The sequence below is a fragment of the Oreochromis aureus genome, linkage group 18, assembly GCF_013358895.1.
Source record: "Oreochromis aureus strain Israel breed Guangdong linkage group 18, ZZ_aureus, whole genome shotgun sequence".
Classification (NCBI taxonomy): Eukaryota; Metazoa; Chordata; class Actinopteri; order Cichliformes; family Cichlidae; genus Oreochromis; species Oreochromis aureus.
The window spans coordinates 2,137,210-2,150,332 of record NC_052959.1 but is presented as its reverse complement, the minus strand read 5'-3'; the positions used below and the strand labels follow the sequence as shown (position 1 = coordinate 2,150,332).

Here is a 13,123-nt window from a genome sequence, read left to right as displayed (position 1 = left end):
GTAGTGCTCTGTGGGTCATAGCATGCCAAATTCTTCAAGAGAGATAACAGTCCAGTGTAAACAAAGCAAATATGTACCTGAAATCTTTATGAATTGCAATAATTTAATAGAAAAAAAGAATTAAAAAGTGTTTACAGAAAAGTTTGTTAAATGTGCGAGACGTTCCTGAAATGTAAATCATGGTCGTTTCTGGTAAAAAATTGTGTGATTGAATGAGTATTGTTTGAACATCCTTCCAAAACATTGCGTCACAGTGAGCAAAATGTTACTAAAGGCAAAATTGTGCTAATGTCTGTAATGTTTCTTGGCCATCAGTTTAATGTCTGTGACATTGGATACTGCCTGAACTATCTAGCAAAGATGAGCGTGTTAACAATAATTTAAACTATAAGAAAACAAAAACACAATTTAAATGTCATAATCCTTAACATTTTCTTAGGGATTGTCCTCACTGGTTCAGCTCAGAGGTAGACAGGCAGTGATGGCCATGCTGTGCAGTTACACTGTTCTCTACATTCAAACCAGATTAGAATAGAAAAGCTGATCCTGTAAAGCCAAGAGTATCGTGTTTTATACATGGGTTTGTGGGACCCCTACTTAGTATAATTTTTCCTGAAAAGCCTGATGTATACAGTCAGATGTAGCAGAATTTATGCAAATCAATGCTCATATATGTAAACTGATATTTCATTTATTTATTTATTTTTTATTGGTCAGAAGGCTCAGTAAACATCCCAGTTTCAAAAAAACATTTCATGGTTCAGGCTTCACTTGGTTAAAAGTAAATACTTCTTTTGGATATAAGCTCAGTGGGACTGTATTAGAAAGCCTGGAGACCCTCTGCTAAGTGACAGCACAACTGTCAAGACACACAAATAACTATAAAAACCACCACTTTTTTTATTGCACCTTAAAGAACGTAGAAATTTCAAGCAGAAAGCACTGTGCAGAAAGTTTTTCATCGAAACAGAAATCCAAATGTAGACATAGGCATAAAGCATCTCTCAGGCCAATTCACATTTTCCATCAGTCACCTCCTGCGCTAGAATAGGACAAGCCTATAATCAATTAGTAGTTTTCTCTTCATGTGTCTGTCAATTAGCCCAGCCAGCGATCAGTGATATGACTGCTTTATTAACTGAGTCTGCTGTCCTCGTCCTTTCCTTACTTACGACTAGTAACCTAATAACAACACTTTAACATGACATTTATTGGACAGATGCAGAAAAAAAACAACCTTGTCAACATAATTCAAAAAATATGCCCCCTCATTTTACTGTTAGCCTGTGGATTCTAATGTCAAGAAAAGCCCTCCAAAAGCCTTAAATGGAGCTTCATTAGATTTTCGTTCAGCAGTAAAGGAAAATGCTAATCAGCACCAAACAAAGCAGAAATGATCTTTAGTCACAGATTCTCAGAAGTTAACATTTGTAAGACTGCAGTGCACTCAACATCTTTGGGTATTTTTCAGAGCAAGTCAGTTGCCAAAAGCAATGTGAACATGTTACCCTGGGCAACCATTGTGGTTGGTTTGTATTATATAAGCTATTTGGTTTACTGTGTTTGTCAGCACTTTGCAGTGTTGGTTGCAGTATTTTCTGTGCATTTGTGAGTCATATAATCACTTGACTCTGAAAACAGAGAAGAAATTTTAACATAACAAATAAAAATTATAAAATGATAAAATCATATTTTTATTAATATTAAATTATAATAATTATAAATTAAAGTTAATTGGCTCGAGATCTTGCATCTGTGAAAATCAGACTGAAACTTGCTTGAGTAGCAGTAGTAAAATGAACATTTACACTTACACAGCTCAATGTTAATGGAAGAAGTAATGCGTCCTTAATGTGTCAAACAATAACTGGATGTTTTCTAGATTTTTCTTATACAATTTTTGTAGAAAAGCCCTTGCGCTTGCATTTCCCTCTGTTTCTGCAAGGTCATTTTCATAGTGAAAAGAAGATGAAAATGACTGAAAAAGTTCTATGAAGTTAACATGCTGTGACTTTTACAACTGTTGAAATTTAATTTTCAAAAAAGAAGCTAAAATATCAGAATTTGTTAAAAGCTGTGATGTCCTGCAATAAGCACATTGTAAAACATATAAATAAATATAAGCAAGGTGTAAGCAGATTTACATTAAAAACATTTCTTCTGGTAGCTACATGAAGGAAATTTGTAGCAACTCCAACACTATTACTCAGAATCGGAATCATGTATTAATCCCAGAGGAAACTGTGTAAAAACTAACACTCTACAATAACAAGTAAAAGACAAAGAACAGTAAATAGCAATAGTAATAATATCCACGTGTATCCTTCAGGCTGCTCTCACACACCAGCTAGTCTCCATGGATACTGACTTTAGGTATATTTTACAGCCTGCTGGAGCAGCTCAGGAGGGTTTCCTACTTCATGCCTGGCTCTCTTTTCAAAGCCATACTCTTTTGGTCTGCAAGAACAACACATATAATGTTGGCGCTGGGGCTTGCTGTAAAAGTAATTGGTTTCATTGGAAAGTGGATAAATAGCTGTGGCTGGTTGTGGAGGGCGTCCTGCCGAGTTTGACCGCTCCTGGGTTAATCGCAGTCCTCTGAGGCTGGAAGCTGTCCCAGTCGGCACTGGCCACCAGCCACTGGAAGATCTGACTTACATCATAGCTGGGTTCAACTGCAGGCAAACGAAAAAGAAAATGTCTGATGACAACATTTAAACCCACTGATGATGACAAAGTTTTTTATTCCCTCACATCGCTTAGAGTTCCGGAAACATATTCTTGGTGGACTTTTACTTTAATATTTCTACATTTTAACTTGCACAGCACAGCAGTTCATTTTCCTTTATAACTGGAGAAACTTCTTTCACATTACTCTTTGCAGTTTGAGTCAGTGATTCTTGGAATTGATTACGAGACAATAAAACACTGGATTACAGTCGGTACACATTGTATATATTTCCACAGCTTCTGATTACATCAGTGTACACCTTGAGATTTGAGTCTGGTTTCTGTACTCCGTGAACGTCACAGCGCAGCACAGCACAAGACTGGGGGATTGTTTTTTTTTTTTTTTTTTTTTTACAAAAAACAAACAAACTGTGACCTAGCTATTTACATATAATTTTCTATTTTTCCCTGAATACTCTGCAAGTCATTTAGAGACTAAAAACAATTAGTTACCCCACACTCTCAGTTATGGGTATTTACAGTGTTGTTGCTTTATTTCACCGCTTCTGCTTTCAAAAATCGGCGGTACTACACTTTCACCCCCACTGCTTCCCCTTTTGATACAGAAAGAAATGAGCAATGATACTTGACAAGCTGTGGATGAAACTGATTTTTTTTTTTTTTTTTTTTAACTATCACCACTACCAATACTTTACCTCCAGTCTTTCCAATCCGACCAAAAAATAAGCTGCCATTTCAGCACTATAAACTCATTATTTTCTGCATGCAGGCTTTTGTTTTTGATTGATTTGACGTTCGCATAATGCTGACTTTCTCCATCCCATCGGCTGACTGAAACGGCCTTTTTGTGCCACTTGACTTTCTCTCTCACACACAGCTGCATTTGTCTTGCAAATCCATCCCTGCTGCGTCGCGTTCAGGCGAGGAAAAGAGAGCAGTCGGACATCAGTGAAGTTCAAGCCAGCGAACAAGCGGAGAGGCTGTTCCATAGCAGCAGCTTTTGTCGATATCAAAACGGAGAGCTGGTGAAAAATGATGCATGCTTTTACACCTCTGAATCCTGGCAACTGACAGAGTAAGGGATGGGGTGGAGGGTCCGGGGTATAAAAACTAAAAGAAAAAAAACCTTCCCTGGAGGCTGAAAGTGTTGGAAGCGAACAAAGAATCTCGGACTAAACGGGCTGAGTGTCCTCTAGCGCGCGACGGGGATCAGCAGCTCAGAATGTAGGAGATAGATGGAGACGCACACGTATAACCGGCCATGACTGAAATTAGCATATTTGTAATTTATCACTTTTTTGTTGAGTTATTCGGGGATTTTTTAAGAAAAAAAATGTTTAAGATAATTTACGATCATTTGTCACCTCATGTAGGCTGAGCAATTACAGCTTTTCCTCTAGACATCACACAGCCTCCAGCATCCCAACTGAATTCGGAAGACTTTTAGATTTCTCCGAAAATACAAGAAATTGGTGCCTTCTTGTCCGTTTATAAGTTTCGATTCATCGTCGCCATGAAATTTGCTTCCAAGTCAGTCCAGTCTGCTTCATTTCCATATCTTTTCAAAGGAGCTTCCTTGTGAATAGACTGTAATATTTCATGATGGGGCACGCAAAAGCTGTGCACAATGCCGTTCATATCCACTCTGCTTTCAGGAGCAACAAAGATCATAGCAAGACGTCTTTATGGCTAATTCAGTCAAAGGCGCATCTCCCGTCCTCCGGCGCGGAGGTCAGGCCGCCGTGTTCCGTCCACCAGGGGGGTTTTCAGAGGCCAGAGACGGCCAGCTGGCTCCATCACACGCGCGCGCGCGCACACACACACACGCATATATATATATATATATATATATATATATATATATATATATATATATATATATATATATTGACTGGACGACAAATGCCCATAAAACCAAACAAGATCGAGATAGTTTTAGTCACAGCTGACATTTTGGAGTACTGACTTATATTTCCCCCAGGGCAGGAGGTGAAATAGTGATAGATTAATAAATACATGTCTCGTTTTCAACAAATGCGTGTATCATATTGAGATACCGACAGCTCCCATCAAAATGCGCTTTTACGCTGGTTTTGAAAAAAATTAACACGTGCTTTTCTTCAGATTAGACACGTGAGTTTGTAGAACATAAAAATTCAAACAAAGGGTAACTTTAAAAACTCTTTTGTGTCTCTTCCGTTGGTGACTGCATTCCAAGTACGTTGTGTGATGCATCGTCTTACGAAAGACACCTGAAATCACACCGAGATAAATATCAGCTGCCTCCACCAGCCGGATCGCTACAGCTTATTATTCAGATGCTTCTCGTAAATATTTTCATGGACTCACATGAGCATTGTGTTTTCGGCTGTTCGAGTTAGCTGAGCAGTAAACGCACCATTGCGCAATAAAACCAAACAGCGAAGGTACGCTTTTACGCACGAACCCGACGAAACCAACTGCAGGGATAATACCTAAAGTGTGAGTTAAACGGGGAGTTCGCAACGAGGTTTTTCAATTCGGGTTTATTTAGTTACAGCTTCTAACTGAAATTGGCGGGTCATTGTACAGCGCCATCTAATGCACTAGTTTGACAAATACAGTTTATCACAGGCGGCTGCTAAAGTGCCATTTTTGTGTGACTCGTCTTATTTGACTCTAGCGCTGTAAGACAGTTGAAATTACTCCATGTGCACTCGTTTCAGCTCCAGCCTCTGCATGTATTGTTAGTAATATTCATGCGCCAAAACAACACTTCAACCCCTTTAAATTCTCCACTCTGCGGTCAAAAATAGAAAATAATTTTCCTTAAATGTACACCAGGCGCCGCCACAAAGAAACACAGTCCAGAGGTAATAATTTATCCACTCGGTCTTCTGTATTTGCCACCCTGCTTTCTCAATTGGGAAAGCTGTTCGTGCGCCCCGGAGCCACTTGTTGCCGGCGCATAAAGTTAGAGCTTTTGAGAAGTTAAATATCCAGGAAGGAACACAAGTTAGTATCTCAAGGGCTTTACGGGGACAAAAGACCAGCGCCTTAGCACCATATGCTTAATGGCTACAGCCGTCTAGCCTTTATTAAAGGCAAAAAGTGGTCCTTTAAAAGTTGGAAAGGCTCCTTTATTTGAGTTAGATGGAGCACTTGCGCACAAAACCAGAAGCGCGCATTGCCATTGACTCGGCCCCTTTCTCTTTCTTTCAGGACTCTGAAGCGGCCACCGTCATCGCCCGTTTCACTCCAACATAAGCTTTTCATCACCAGGCTTTGTTCTCGGTGAAAGTAATGCTGCGAATCAAAGACATGACAATATTTTCCATCAGCTTGGAGACCCTGGACAAGAGCCCTCGAGCTCTGGCAAAAATCAGGGCCGGTTATTCATCCTGTCATTCCGCACCTGTGGTCCTGCATTCAAAGTATACAAACCTGTCCCTATTAACATTAATTATTCACAAACAACACAAAGGCTGAAATAGAGCAGGTTGAAGTCTGTTTATGGCTCCTAGATGTTTTATTCCTCTGAAGATGTGCCCAAAGCTTTTTTTCTTCCCCTCTCTTGCAACCAAGTGTCCGTCTCTCTTTCAGTCTTGAGTAGCCCTACAGTTTGGATTTTACAATCGCAGCATCTGCTTAATCTCGGGGGATGAAAATATGACACAAAACATAGCTAATCGAGGATTTGTTACATCCCGGTAATGAGTGATCGAAGCAAGAAACAATGGTGCAGGACTATGACAGCCGCATGGTTCAGGCCCACTTGTGATAGTTCACTCTCTTGTGGGGAAAGCACCAGGTGATGGTAAGAAAATCGTCGGACGAGGAGAGAACGCAGCTCTTTTCTCTCCCTAGAAAAAATAGAAGACATAAATTTAATTGGCTTATCAAGGCGCGGCGACCAGGCCTCGCTGTTAATTGACTGCGGGTGCACAAAACAAACGCAGGGATGTGTTTGGCTCGTCGGGCCCGCGCTGCGCTTTTAGCCCAGTGTCACGTCATTGAACTTGTGCTTTATTATTGCAAAACGTCATGCTTTACAGTGGCCATATTGTATCGTGGACAAAGGCCGATGGAACATTAAAGACGTGGAAAACTGTGCCAACGCCGTCTCGAACAGTGCAAGGGCCTCTCTTTTTGCTTGTTTTAAAGCAGCTGCTGTTCAGGGACTAGCAAGGAGGAAATCAAAAGAGACAAAGTTTCAGCTACCAGGTGCATCCTCGGAGAAAACGGCACAGACAAGACTCTGCCAGCGTGACAAAGAAAGCCACATAAAAGATGTCATTTAGAGCGAAAGGTCACGTCTGAAAAGAAGCACCGGAGAACGATCTCAGCTACCTTCCCTCATCTCCCCATTCAGAGCCGAGCCAGCACACACCCGCTGAGCACCTTTGACTTACCTTGCGCGCTGATCGGCCACCTTGGCGAGTCTATACCAGTGGAAAAGCTCAGCTTCACAGCCGGCACTCTGATGCCATGCTGAAAGCACAAAAGCTCATAATCCGGTGTATTAGAATGAGTCCTGGGACTTCATTCCTCGAGCGAGATAATCTGCGGATCAAGTCGATCTGTGGTTCTTCTTTTGCGCTCACATGCGGGCTCAAACCGGATGTGAAAAAATACAGCGTATTCGACCCATTACTCTCTCTTCTTTGTTGTGTCGGTCGGTGCTGGTAAAGTAAAGCTCCGCACTGGTGTCTTTTTAAAACAGCGCCATAAACTGGCAGCAGACTTCTGTATTAATTGTTAATTCATTTTCAGCCTTCGGTGCCATGAAATAAATATTCAAAGCCACCCGTGCGTAACAGTGGAAGTGTCCGCTGGATGAAGCCATTACATGATCTCAGCAGACGCAAAGCCAGGAGGATAACGGCTCACTCGTAAATGTCCTGGCGAAAACTCTCTCTCTCTCAAAAAAAACGAACAAAAACAAAAACAAAAAACTGCTCACAGTGCTCTGTGTAGCATGGTGTCATCTATTACAGCAGAGACTGTGTTCATTACAATTACCGAAGCCCTGCAAACCTTCAACATTCCACTTACAGATTCAAAGAAAACGAGCTACCAAATATGAGTTAGCGTACAATAGAAATAATGGATCTGTTGTTTATGGCGACCTATCTCAGCAGTGATGAACACGTTCAAAAGTTTTAGTGAACCGTCTTTGCAGCTTGATGGCTGTTCGTCTCAGAAAATCTGATTTTTGTGACTGATTTAAATGTTGGAGCTCTGGAAAGCATCTGATTATTTTCTGAATTCTGTGCTATTCTTAGAAATCGGTTTGTCAGACAGCTCGCTTCTACCTAGGACGACTCGCACTCGTTTGATTTGCAGCAGGATGTAAGAGCGCGCCGCGTGCCTGCGCTCAGTCTGCAGATCCTTTCTCAACCAAATCGCTATCTGTGGCTCAGAAAGTTCAGGCCTGCGCAGAACTAAAGGAAATCAAACTTTCCGCGCCAAGCCTGTAGTCGGAGTGACAAGATAGCCGGGAGGATTTAAACCTGGCTCCGACCGCACCAAACGACGCTGAGACGCGCTTTGCGTTGCGACACTAAAAAGCGCGAGCGCGACACTACAGCGTCTGAACGGACCTGCAGCTCTTGCCAAGGAGATGAAGTTGCATTGACCCTCTAACATTTGACTTTCTAATGGCTGCAGCAGGATTACATGCTGCTGTCGGAAGCACAGAGGAAGTGGAACAGAGGCGGAGAGAAACAGCGTAACTGTCATTAAAAGTGGAAAAACGAAGGAAAGACGAGTTGTGCAGCTGAAGAAGAAACAAGCATACCTGCTCTGCTGCAGGTGCCGCGGGTCCTCCTCAGCCTGTGTGCGGCAGCTTTTGGCCACTCATGCTTCATATATACGCCAGCGTGTCGGCAGAGGGGGCGGCCGCAGAAAAAGCCGTGGGGACACATGTTCCTGCGATGCCGCTACCACGGGAAAATCTGTCCCGACAGCACCTGGCAGCACAGAGAGTATTCACTACTTTCCCACCATACTACTGCACGCCCGCGTGCGCTTTAAACACCTTCAGCTGCTGTGGGTGTACACTGCTCTTCATTAGCATTCATTTGCATATTTATGTCACAGCATTAGAGTGCGCTTCTTTCTTCTTTCATTCACTCAATCACACTTTCAGGTCAAAGTGCGTCAGCTTCCAGCGGCCACTGCGCAATTCCACGGCAAGGAGGATGCTCCCCTCACCCATCCATTAACACGCATGTGTGTATTTTACAGATTTGTTATTATTATCTGAGAGTCCCGAATTCACAGTGATTTTTAAAATCTGACGATAAACAGTTTAGGCAAACAAGCAATAAAACTGCGACTGGTTGGATTTCTAACTAGTTCAAGAACGGACACATTTGTGCTGCTCTCTACAAAACACATCGTTAGTGTGATCATTCAAAGGCACAGCTCACAGAGCTCACACTTATGCGCAGCAGACCTGAGACGTTTTCAGTAAGACTGGCGCTACATACATTTAAACATTTACATTCAATATTTTCATCTTCTGTGAACACAGAAATGTTTAACGCACACAGCAATAATAATATTGATAATAACAATAGTCTTCTTATGAGTTCTTTTATTTCAAGAGAGCATATAAATATAAATCATTGTAGACCGATATAAAAATACATTTTGTCTTACAGTACATTTAAATTAAAACATATATTATCACCTGTGAAACAAAATAAATACATGATTGCCAGCTGCTTGAATTACAAAAATAAAATTATCAACATGATAAAACTATGTACAGCACTGAGGCCAGTATGTAAAACTGTAAAATCAGCTCACATGCTGCTCCTTTTCACATTGACAGACAATACTGTGATACACTTTACAGTCTTCACATTTCCATGGCGCATGGCTTGTGCTGCTGTTCAGGCCACCAGGTTGAAGGGAGGCTCGTTTTCGATGTCTGTGAGGCCCGGTTTACTGTGCAGCTTTCGGGGGTCCTCCGGTGTCCAGACCTTTGAGGTGCGAATGATGTTCTGCTCCCGGAGCTGCTTTTCATCCGACCAAGACAGCGAGTGACCGGCCAGCGGAGGCAGGCCGTAGTCGGGGTCGCTTGGCGACGGGGACCCTGGAGGGGGAAAAGCAAAAAATAATACAATTTTCATACTTCTTTGTTTTCCGTTTTATCGTGGAGGAGATGCATACACTCTACACACCGCAAATACTATTTATGTATTTTTTAATTTTTATTTATTTTAATTTCCGCGCCACTTTTTTTTGGCTTTGTTCTGTTTTGCTTTTTTAGCACCATGACGCGATAAATCTGACTCTGACGATTGTCTGATTCAAATTAGATGCGCTCACGAGTCTCTTATTACGCGCATAAAGACAGGCTTGGTTCCATTACGTCCACGGTAAAAACAGAGGCGCACTCACTTGTTCCTCTGTGGCAGATGATTACTTTCTTCGGCTGCGCGTGCATGTCGCTGCTGGAGTTTCTAATAGGAAGGTCAGACTGCACGAGCTCAGCCAGGAAGTTGATGTAGCCGATGGCCAGCCGCAGAGTGTCCACTTTAGAGAGTCTCTTCTCGTAGGGCAGAGTGGGGATGTGGGAGCGTAGGCCCTCGAACGCGTCATTGATGGACTGCATCCTCCGCCGCTCCCTGACGTTGGCCGCCTGCCTCAGCTGCTGCATCTCCATCTCAGACCTCATCCGCCTCCTGCGCTTCAGCAACGGCCCGCCGTGATGGCCCATCCGAGGAGACAGCTCCGGCGTGCTGTCTGCGCAGCCGTAGGAGAAGACGGAGGACGAAGAGGAGAAGGACAGGTTGCCGATGTCGTAGTCTCCATCGTGAGGCGCTCCTCTGCCGCTGCCGTCTTTGCTGTAATAGTCTTGAAAATGACCCGAGAGGAAGTCCACTTCGTCATCCAGAAAGTCATCAGTCTCCAAGTGTCCATCTCGAGAGGACTGGTCGGTGAAAAACTCGTCATCATCGAAATAAGGAGGGGAGGAGAAAGAGTCTAGTCCAGAGAAAGGGTCCAGCACCCCGTCCATGTTTGTCTTCTTCCTGCTGTTACTGCGGAAACAATCACACTCGTCTTTCCTTTGACACTGTGCTCGCGCTCTGCACTAGCTGAACTTTTAGCTGAAGAACAGGCACGCGAGGGTTCTTTATAGCAACATCCATAGTCGCGTGCCGTTTGCCAGGCGGGCCAACCAATCACAGCTCGGTCCGTGAGGCGCACCTCGAGATAGTCCCCAAACCACGCCCCTTGTCCCCGCTGTCCGAGCTGGCTCTGACGTCTCAACTGAGCTCCACCAGCTGGACCGCGCTGAACAGCCCCACGCTGTCACCTGTGAACAACAAAGAAGGCGCCGGAGTTCATACAGTGTAATGAAATCTTTTTGGGGGCACTTGTTCCATGAACACTCGATCCATTTGCTACAACATGTTTCATAAAATGCGAAAATTGGCATCTTAAACCCGTCACAATTAAGCAGTTAAAGAGAGAGGGTTCTTTATTTCTTCATTTGTTTGTTCGTTGTCTAATTAAAAAATCACAATTAGCAAAAAAAAAAACAAAAACAAAAAAGTATTAGAAGATGATGAGCAAAAGTCGGTACAATCCAACATTCATGAGCTGACTGGTTACTGTGCAACAGGCGCGCGCTGTGGTAACGCCACCAATGAAGTATTCAAAAAGATGTCTAAATTTTACGTTATTAATATTATTATTATTATTATTATTATTATTATTATTATTATTATTATCATTGCCCATCAATCAGTTTTTTTTCCACTAACCTTATCAGGGTCGTGGGGGGTTACCCCGCCTGTCGCCCAGCTATCATAGGGCGAAAGGCGCGGTAACCCCTGTACAGGTGGCCAGTCTGTTGCGAGTCTAACACAGAGAGACAAACAACCTATTATTGTTGTTGTTGTTGTTGTTATAGTCACAATTTCTTTTTCTTAACAGTCAGTTTCAATTGACTGAATTTCAATTAAAACAGACAGGCAAGCAGTGTATCGCAGGCAAGCACACGACAGCGATAATAATCATAATGATATCCTTTTTCCGTCACACTCCATTTATGGCCTCAGCTGAAAGTCACTTTTAGTATTCCTTTTTGGACGGAGCTACAAGGAGACGGTCACACACGCTTGGCTTGTACTTGGTGAGCTTTTTCAGAAATGGAACTCTGGCAGGTTTCGGTGGTTTTTCTATTCCCGCGCTAACAATGAGGAGAAACCGTGCGCGCGCGAGTGCTGCTGTGTCATTTATCCAGCAGTAAGTGGGCAGCGCTGCCGCGGTAAATACGTGCACCAGCAGAGCAGTCGATGCGCCACTTGTGCCAGCCAGTGCGGGTTTGACTGGGAGGACTGGTTGACAAATAAAAGCACAGTGGTGGGCCCCGGAGCGCGCGCCTCATTGACACACGCGACAAATGAGCGCACCCCGGTGTACCGAAGAAGACTGCCCGCCGGTCTGTAAATGCGCGTCTATTCACGCCATTCACTGCAAGCACTCACTTTGTTCTGCGGACAGAAGGGACCTTCTGCAGGCAGGCTACGTGCGCGCGCACTGCGTGTGTGGACATCGACGGAGAGATGGAAAGCCGCGGCCGTGGGAAGAAGGCCACTTGCGTCCTCATCGCCTTCAATGCAACACGTCGCGTTGTAAATCAGACTGTGTTGCTGTCTGCGTGATGAAGCTGTGGGCCCGACACGTCCGCACGCGCATCCTCTAAATTCGTCCGCAGGACGCGCGCCCTCAGCTTCTGGACTAAACGTGGGCCTGCTGAGCCGAAAGCCGCACAGCTCCTTAACGCGACGTCTGTTTGTGAAAATGTGTGAACAAACGGAGACCTGCAGCCAGTCATTCCGGCTGTTCTCTAAACACAACTTCATCTTTCTTCATTTAGCAAATCCACGTGACGAGCGTGGATTGACTGCAGCTAGATATGAAATCGAAACGAAATTTCTACTTTGTCCTTTAAGGATGTTGATGTTTGCTTCGGCTTCTGGAATTTGCTTGTGCCTCACTAGCAAAGAAAAAACAGTCCTCCCTCTCGGACACCCCATGATTACCACTTTGTCAGTAAGACAACAGTGCCTGTGTGTGTGCACTGACATACTACAAAAGCGTGTGTGTGCGTGTGTGTGTGTGTGTCACCCCTCCCATTGCTGAAAACCAAATGATGAACCGTGCAGGTTTTTAACGCGCCGTGACCGCGCGCTCCACGCAACGTCATTGATAAACGCAGAGTGGCTCTGAACGGGCCGACCTGCGCGAACGCAGCAAGTGTTCAAGTTCCCATGCGGTCCCTCGGTCTGCAGCATGCAGCAGACTGGACGGTGCATTAAAAACCAGCCACACCGATCACGACGTGTACGCGAGGAGTGGTGGGTGTACAAAAAAGAAAAAACAAAAACGCGCACCTGCTTGTGACGTAAACCTAACAGAATCTAAAATA

The 13,123-nt window shown here is 43.8% G+C and overlaps 1 protein-coding gene and 1 long non-coding RNA gene across 2 annotated transcripts; both read right to left on the bottom strand.

The window, feature by feature from the left end:
• Window positions 1-685: 685 nt before the first annotated feature.
• Window positions 686-8,663, bottom strand: LOC120434575. The gene is made up of 2 exons (XR_005609183.1): window positions 8,471-8,663; window positions 686-2,675 (listed from the first exon to the last, which is right to left on the bottom strand). It is a non-coding gene; the product is annotated as an uncharacterized LOC120434575 (long non-coding RNA).
• A 597-nt stretch (window positions 8,664-9,260) lies between these two features.
• Window positions 9,261-10,772, bottom strand: ptf1a (pancreas associated transcription factor 1a). Its single transcript, XM_031759596.2, has 2 exons — window positions 10,084-10,772; window positions 9,261-9,775 (listed from the first exon to the last, which is right to left on the bottom strand). The coding sequence occupies exons 1-2, from the start codon at window positions 10,700-10,702 to the stop codon at window positions 9,573-9,575; spliced, it is 822 nt and encodes a 273-aa protein (XP_031615456.1). The 5' UTR covers window positions 10,703-10,772; the 3' UTR covers window positions 9,261-9,572.
• Between the last annotated feature and the right edge of the window lie 2,351 nt (window positions 10,773-13,123).

Coding starts and splice junctions, on each gene's coding strand:
- ptf1a (XM_031759596.2), bottom strand. CDS start 10,702: ATGGACGGGGTGCTGGACCCTTTCTCTGGACTAGACTCTTTCTCCTCC. Junction 9,776..10,083: donor CATCTGCCACAGAGGAACAA/GTGAGTGCGCCT, acceptor TTCCCCCTCCAG/GGTCCCCGTCGCCAAGCGAC.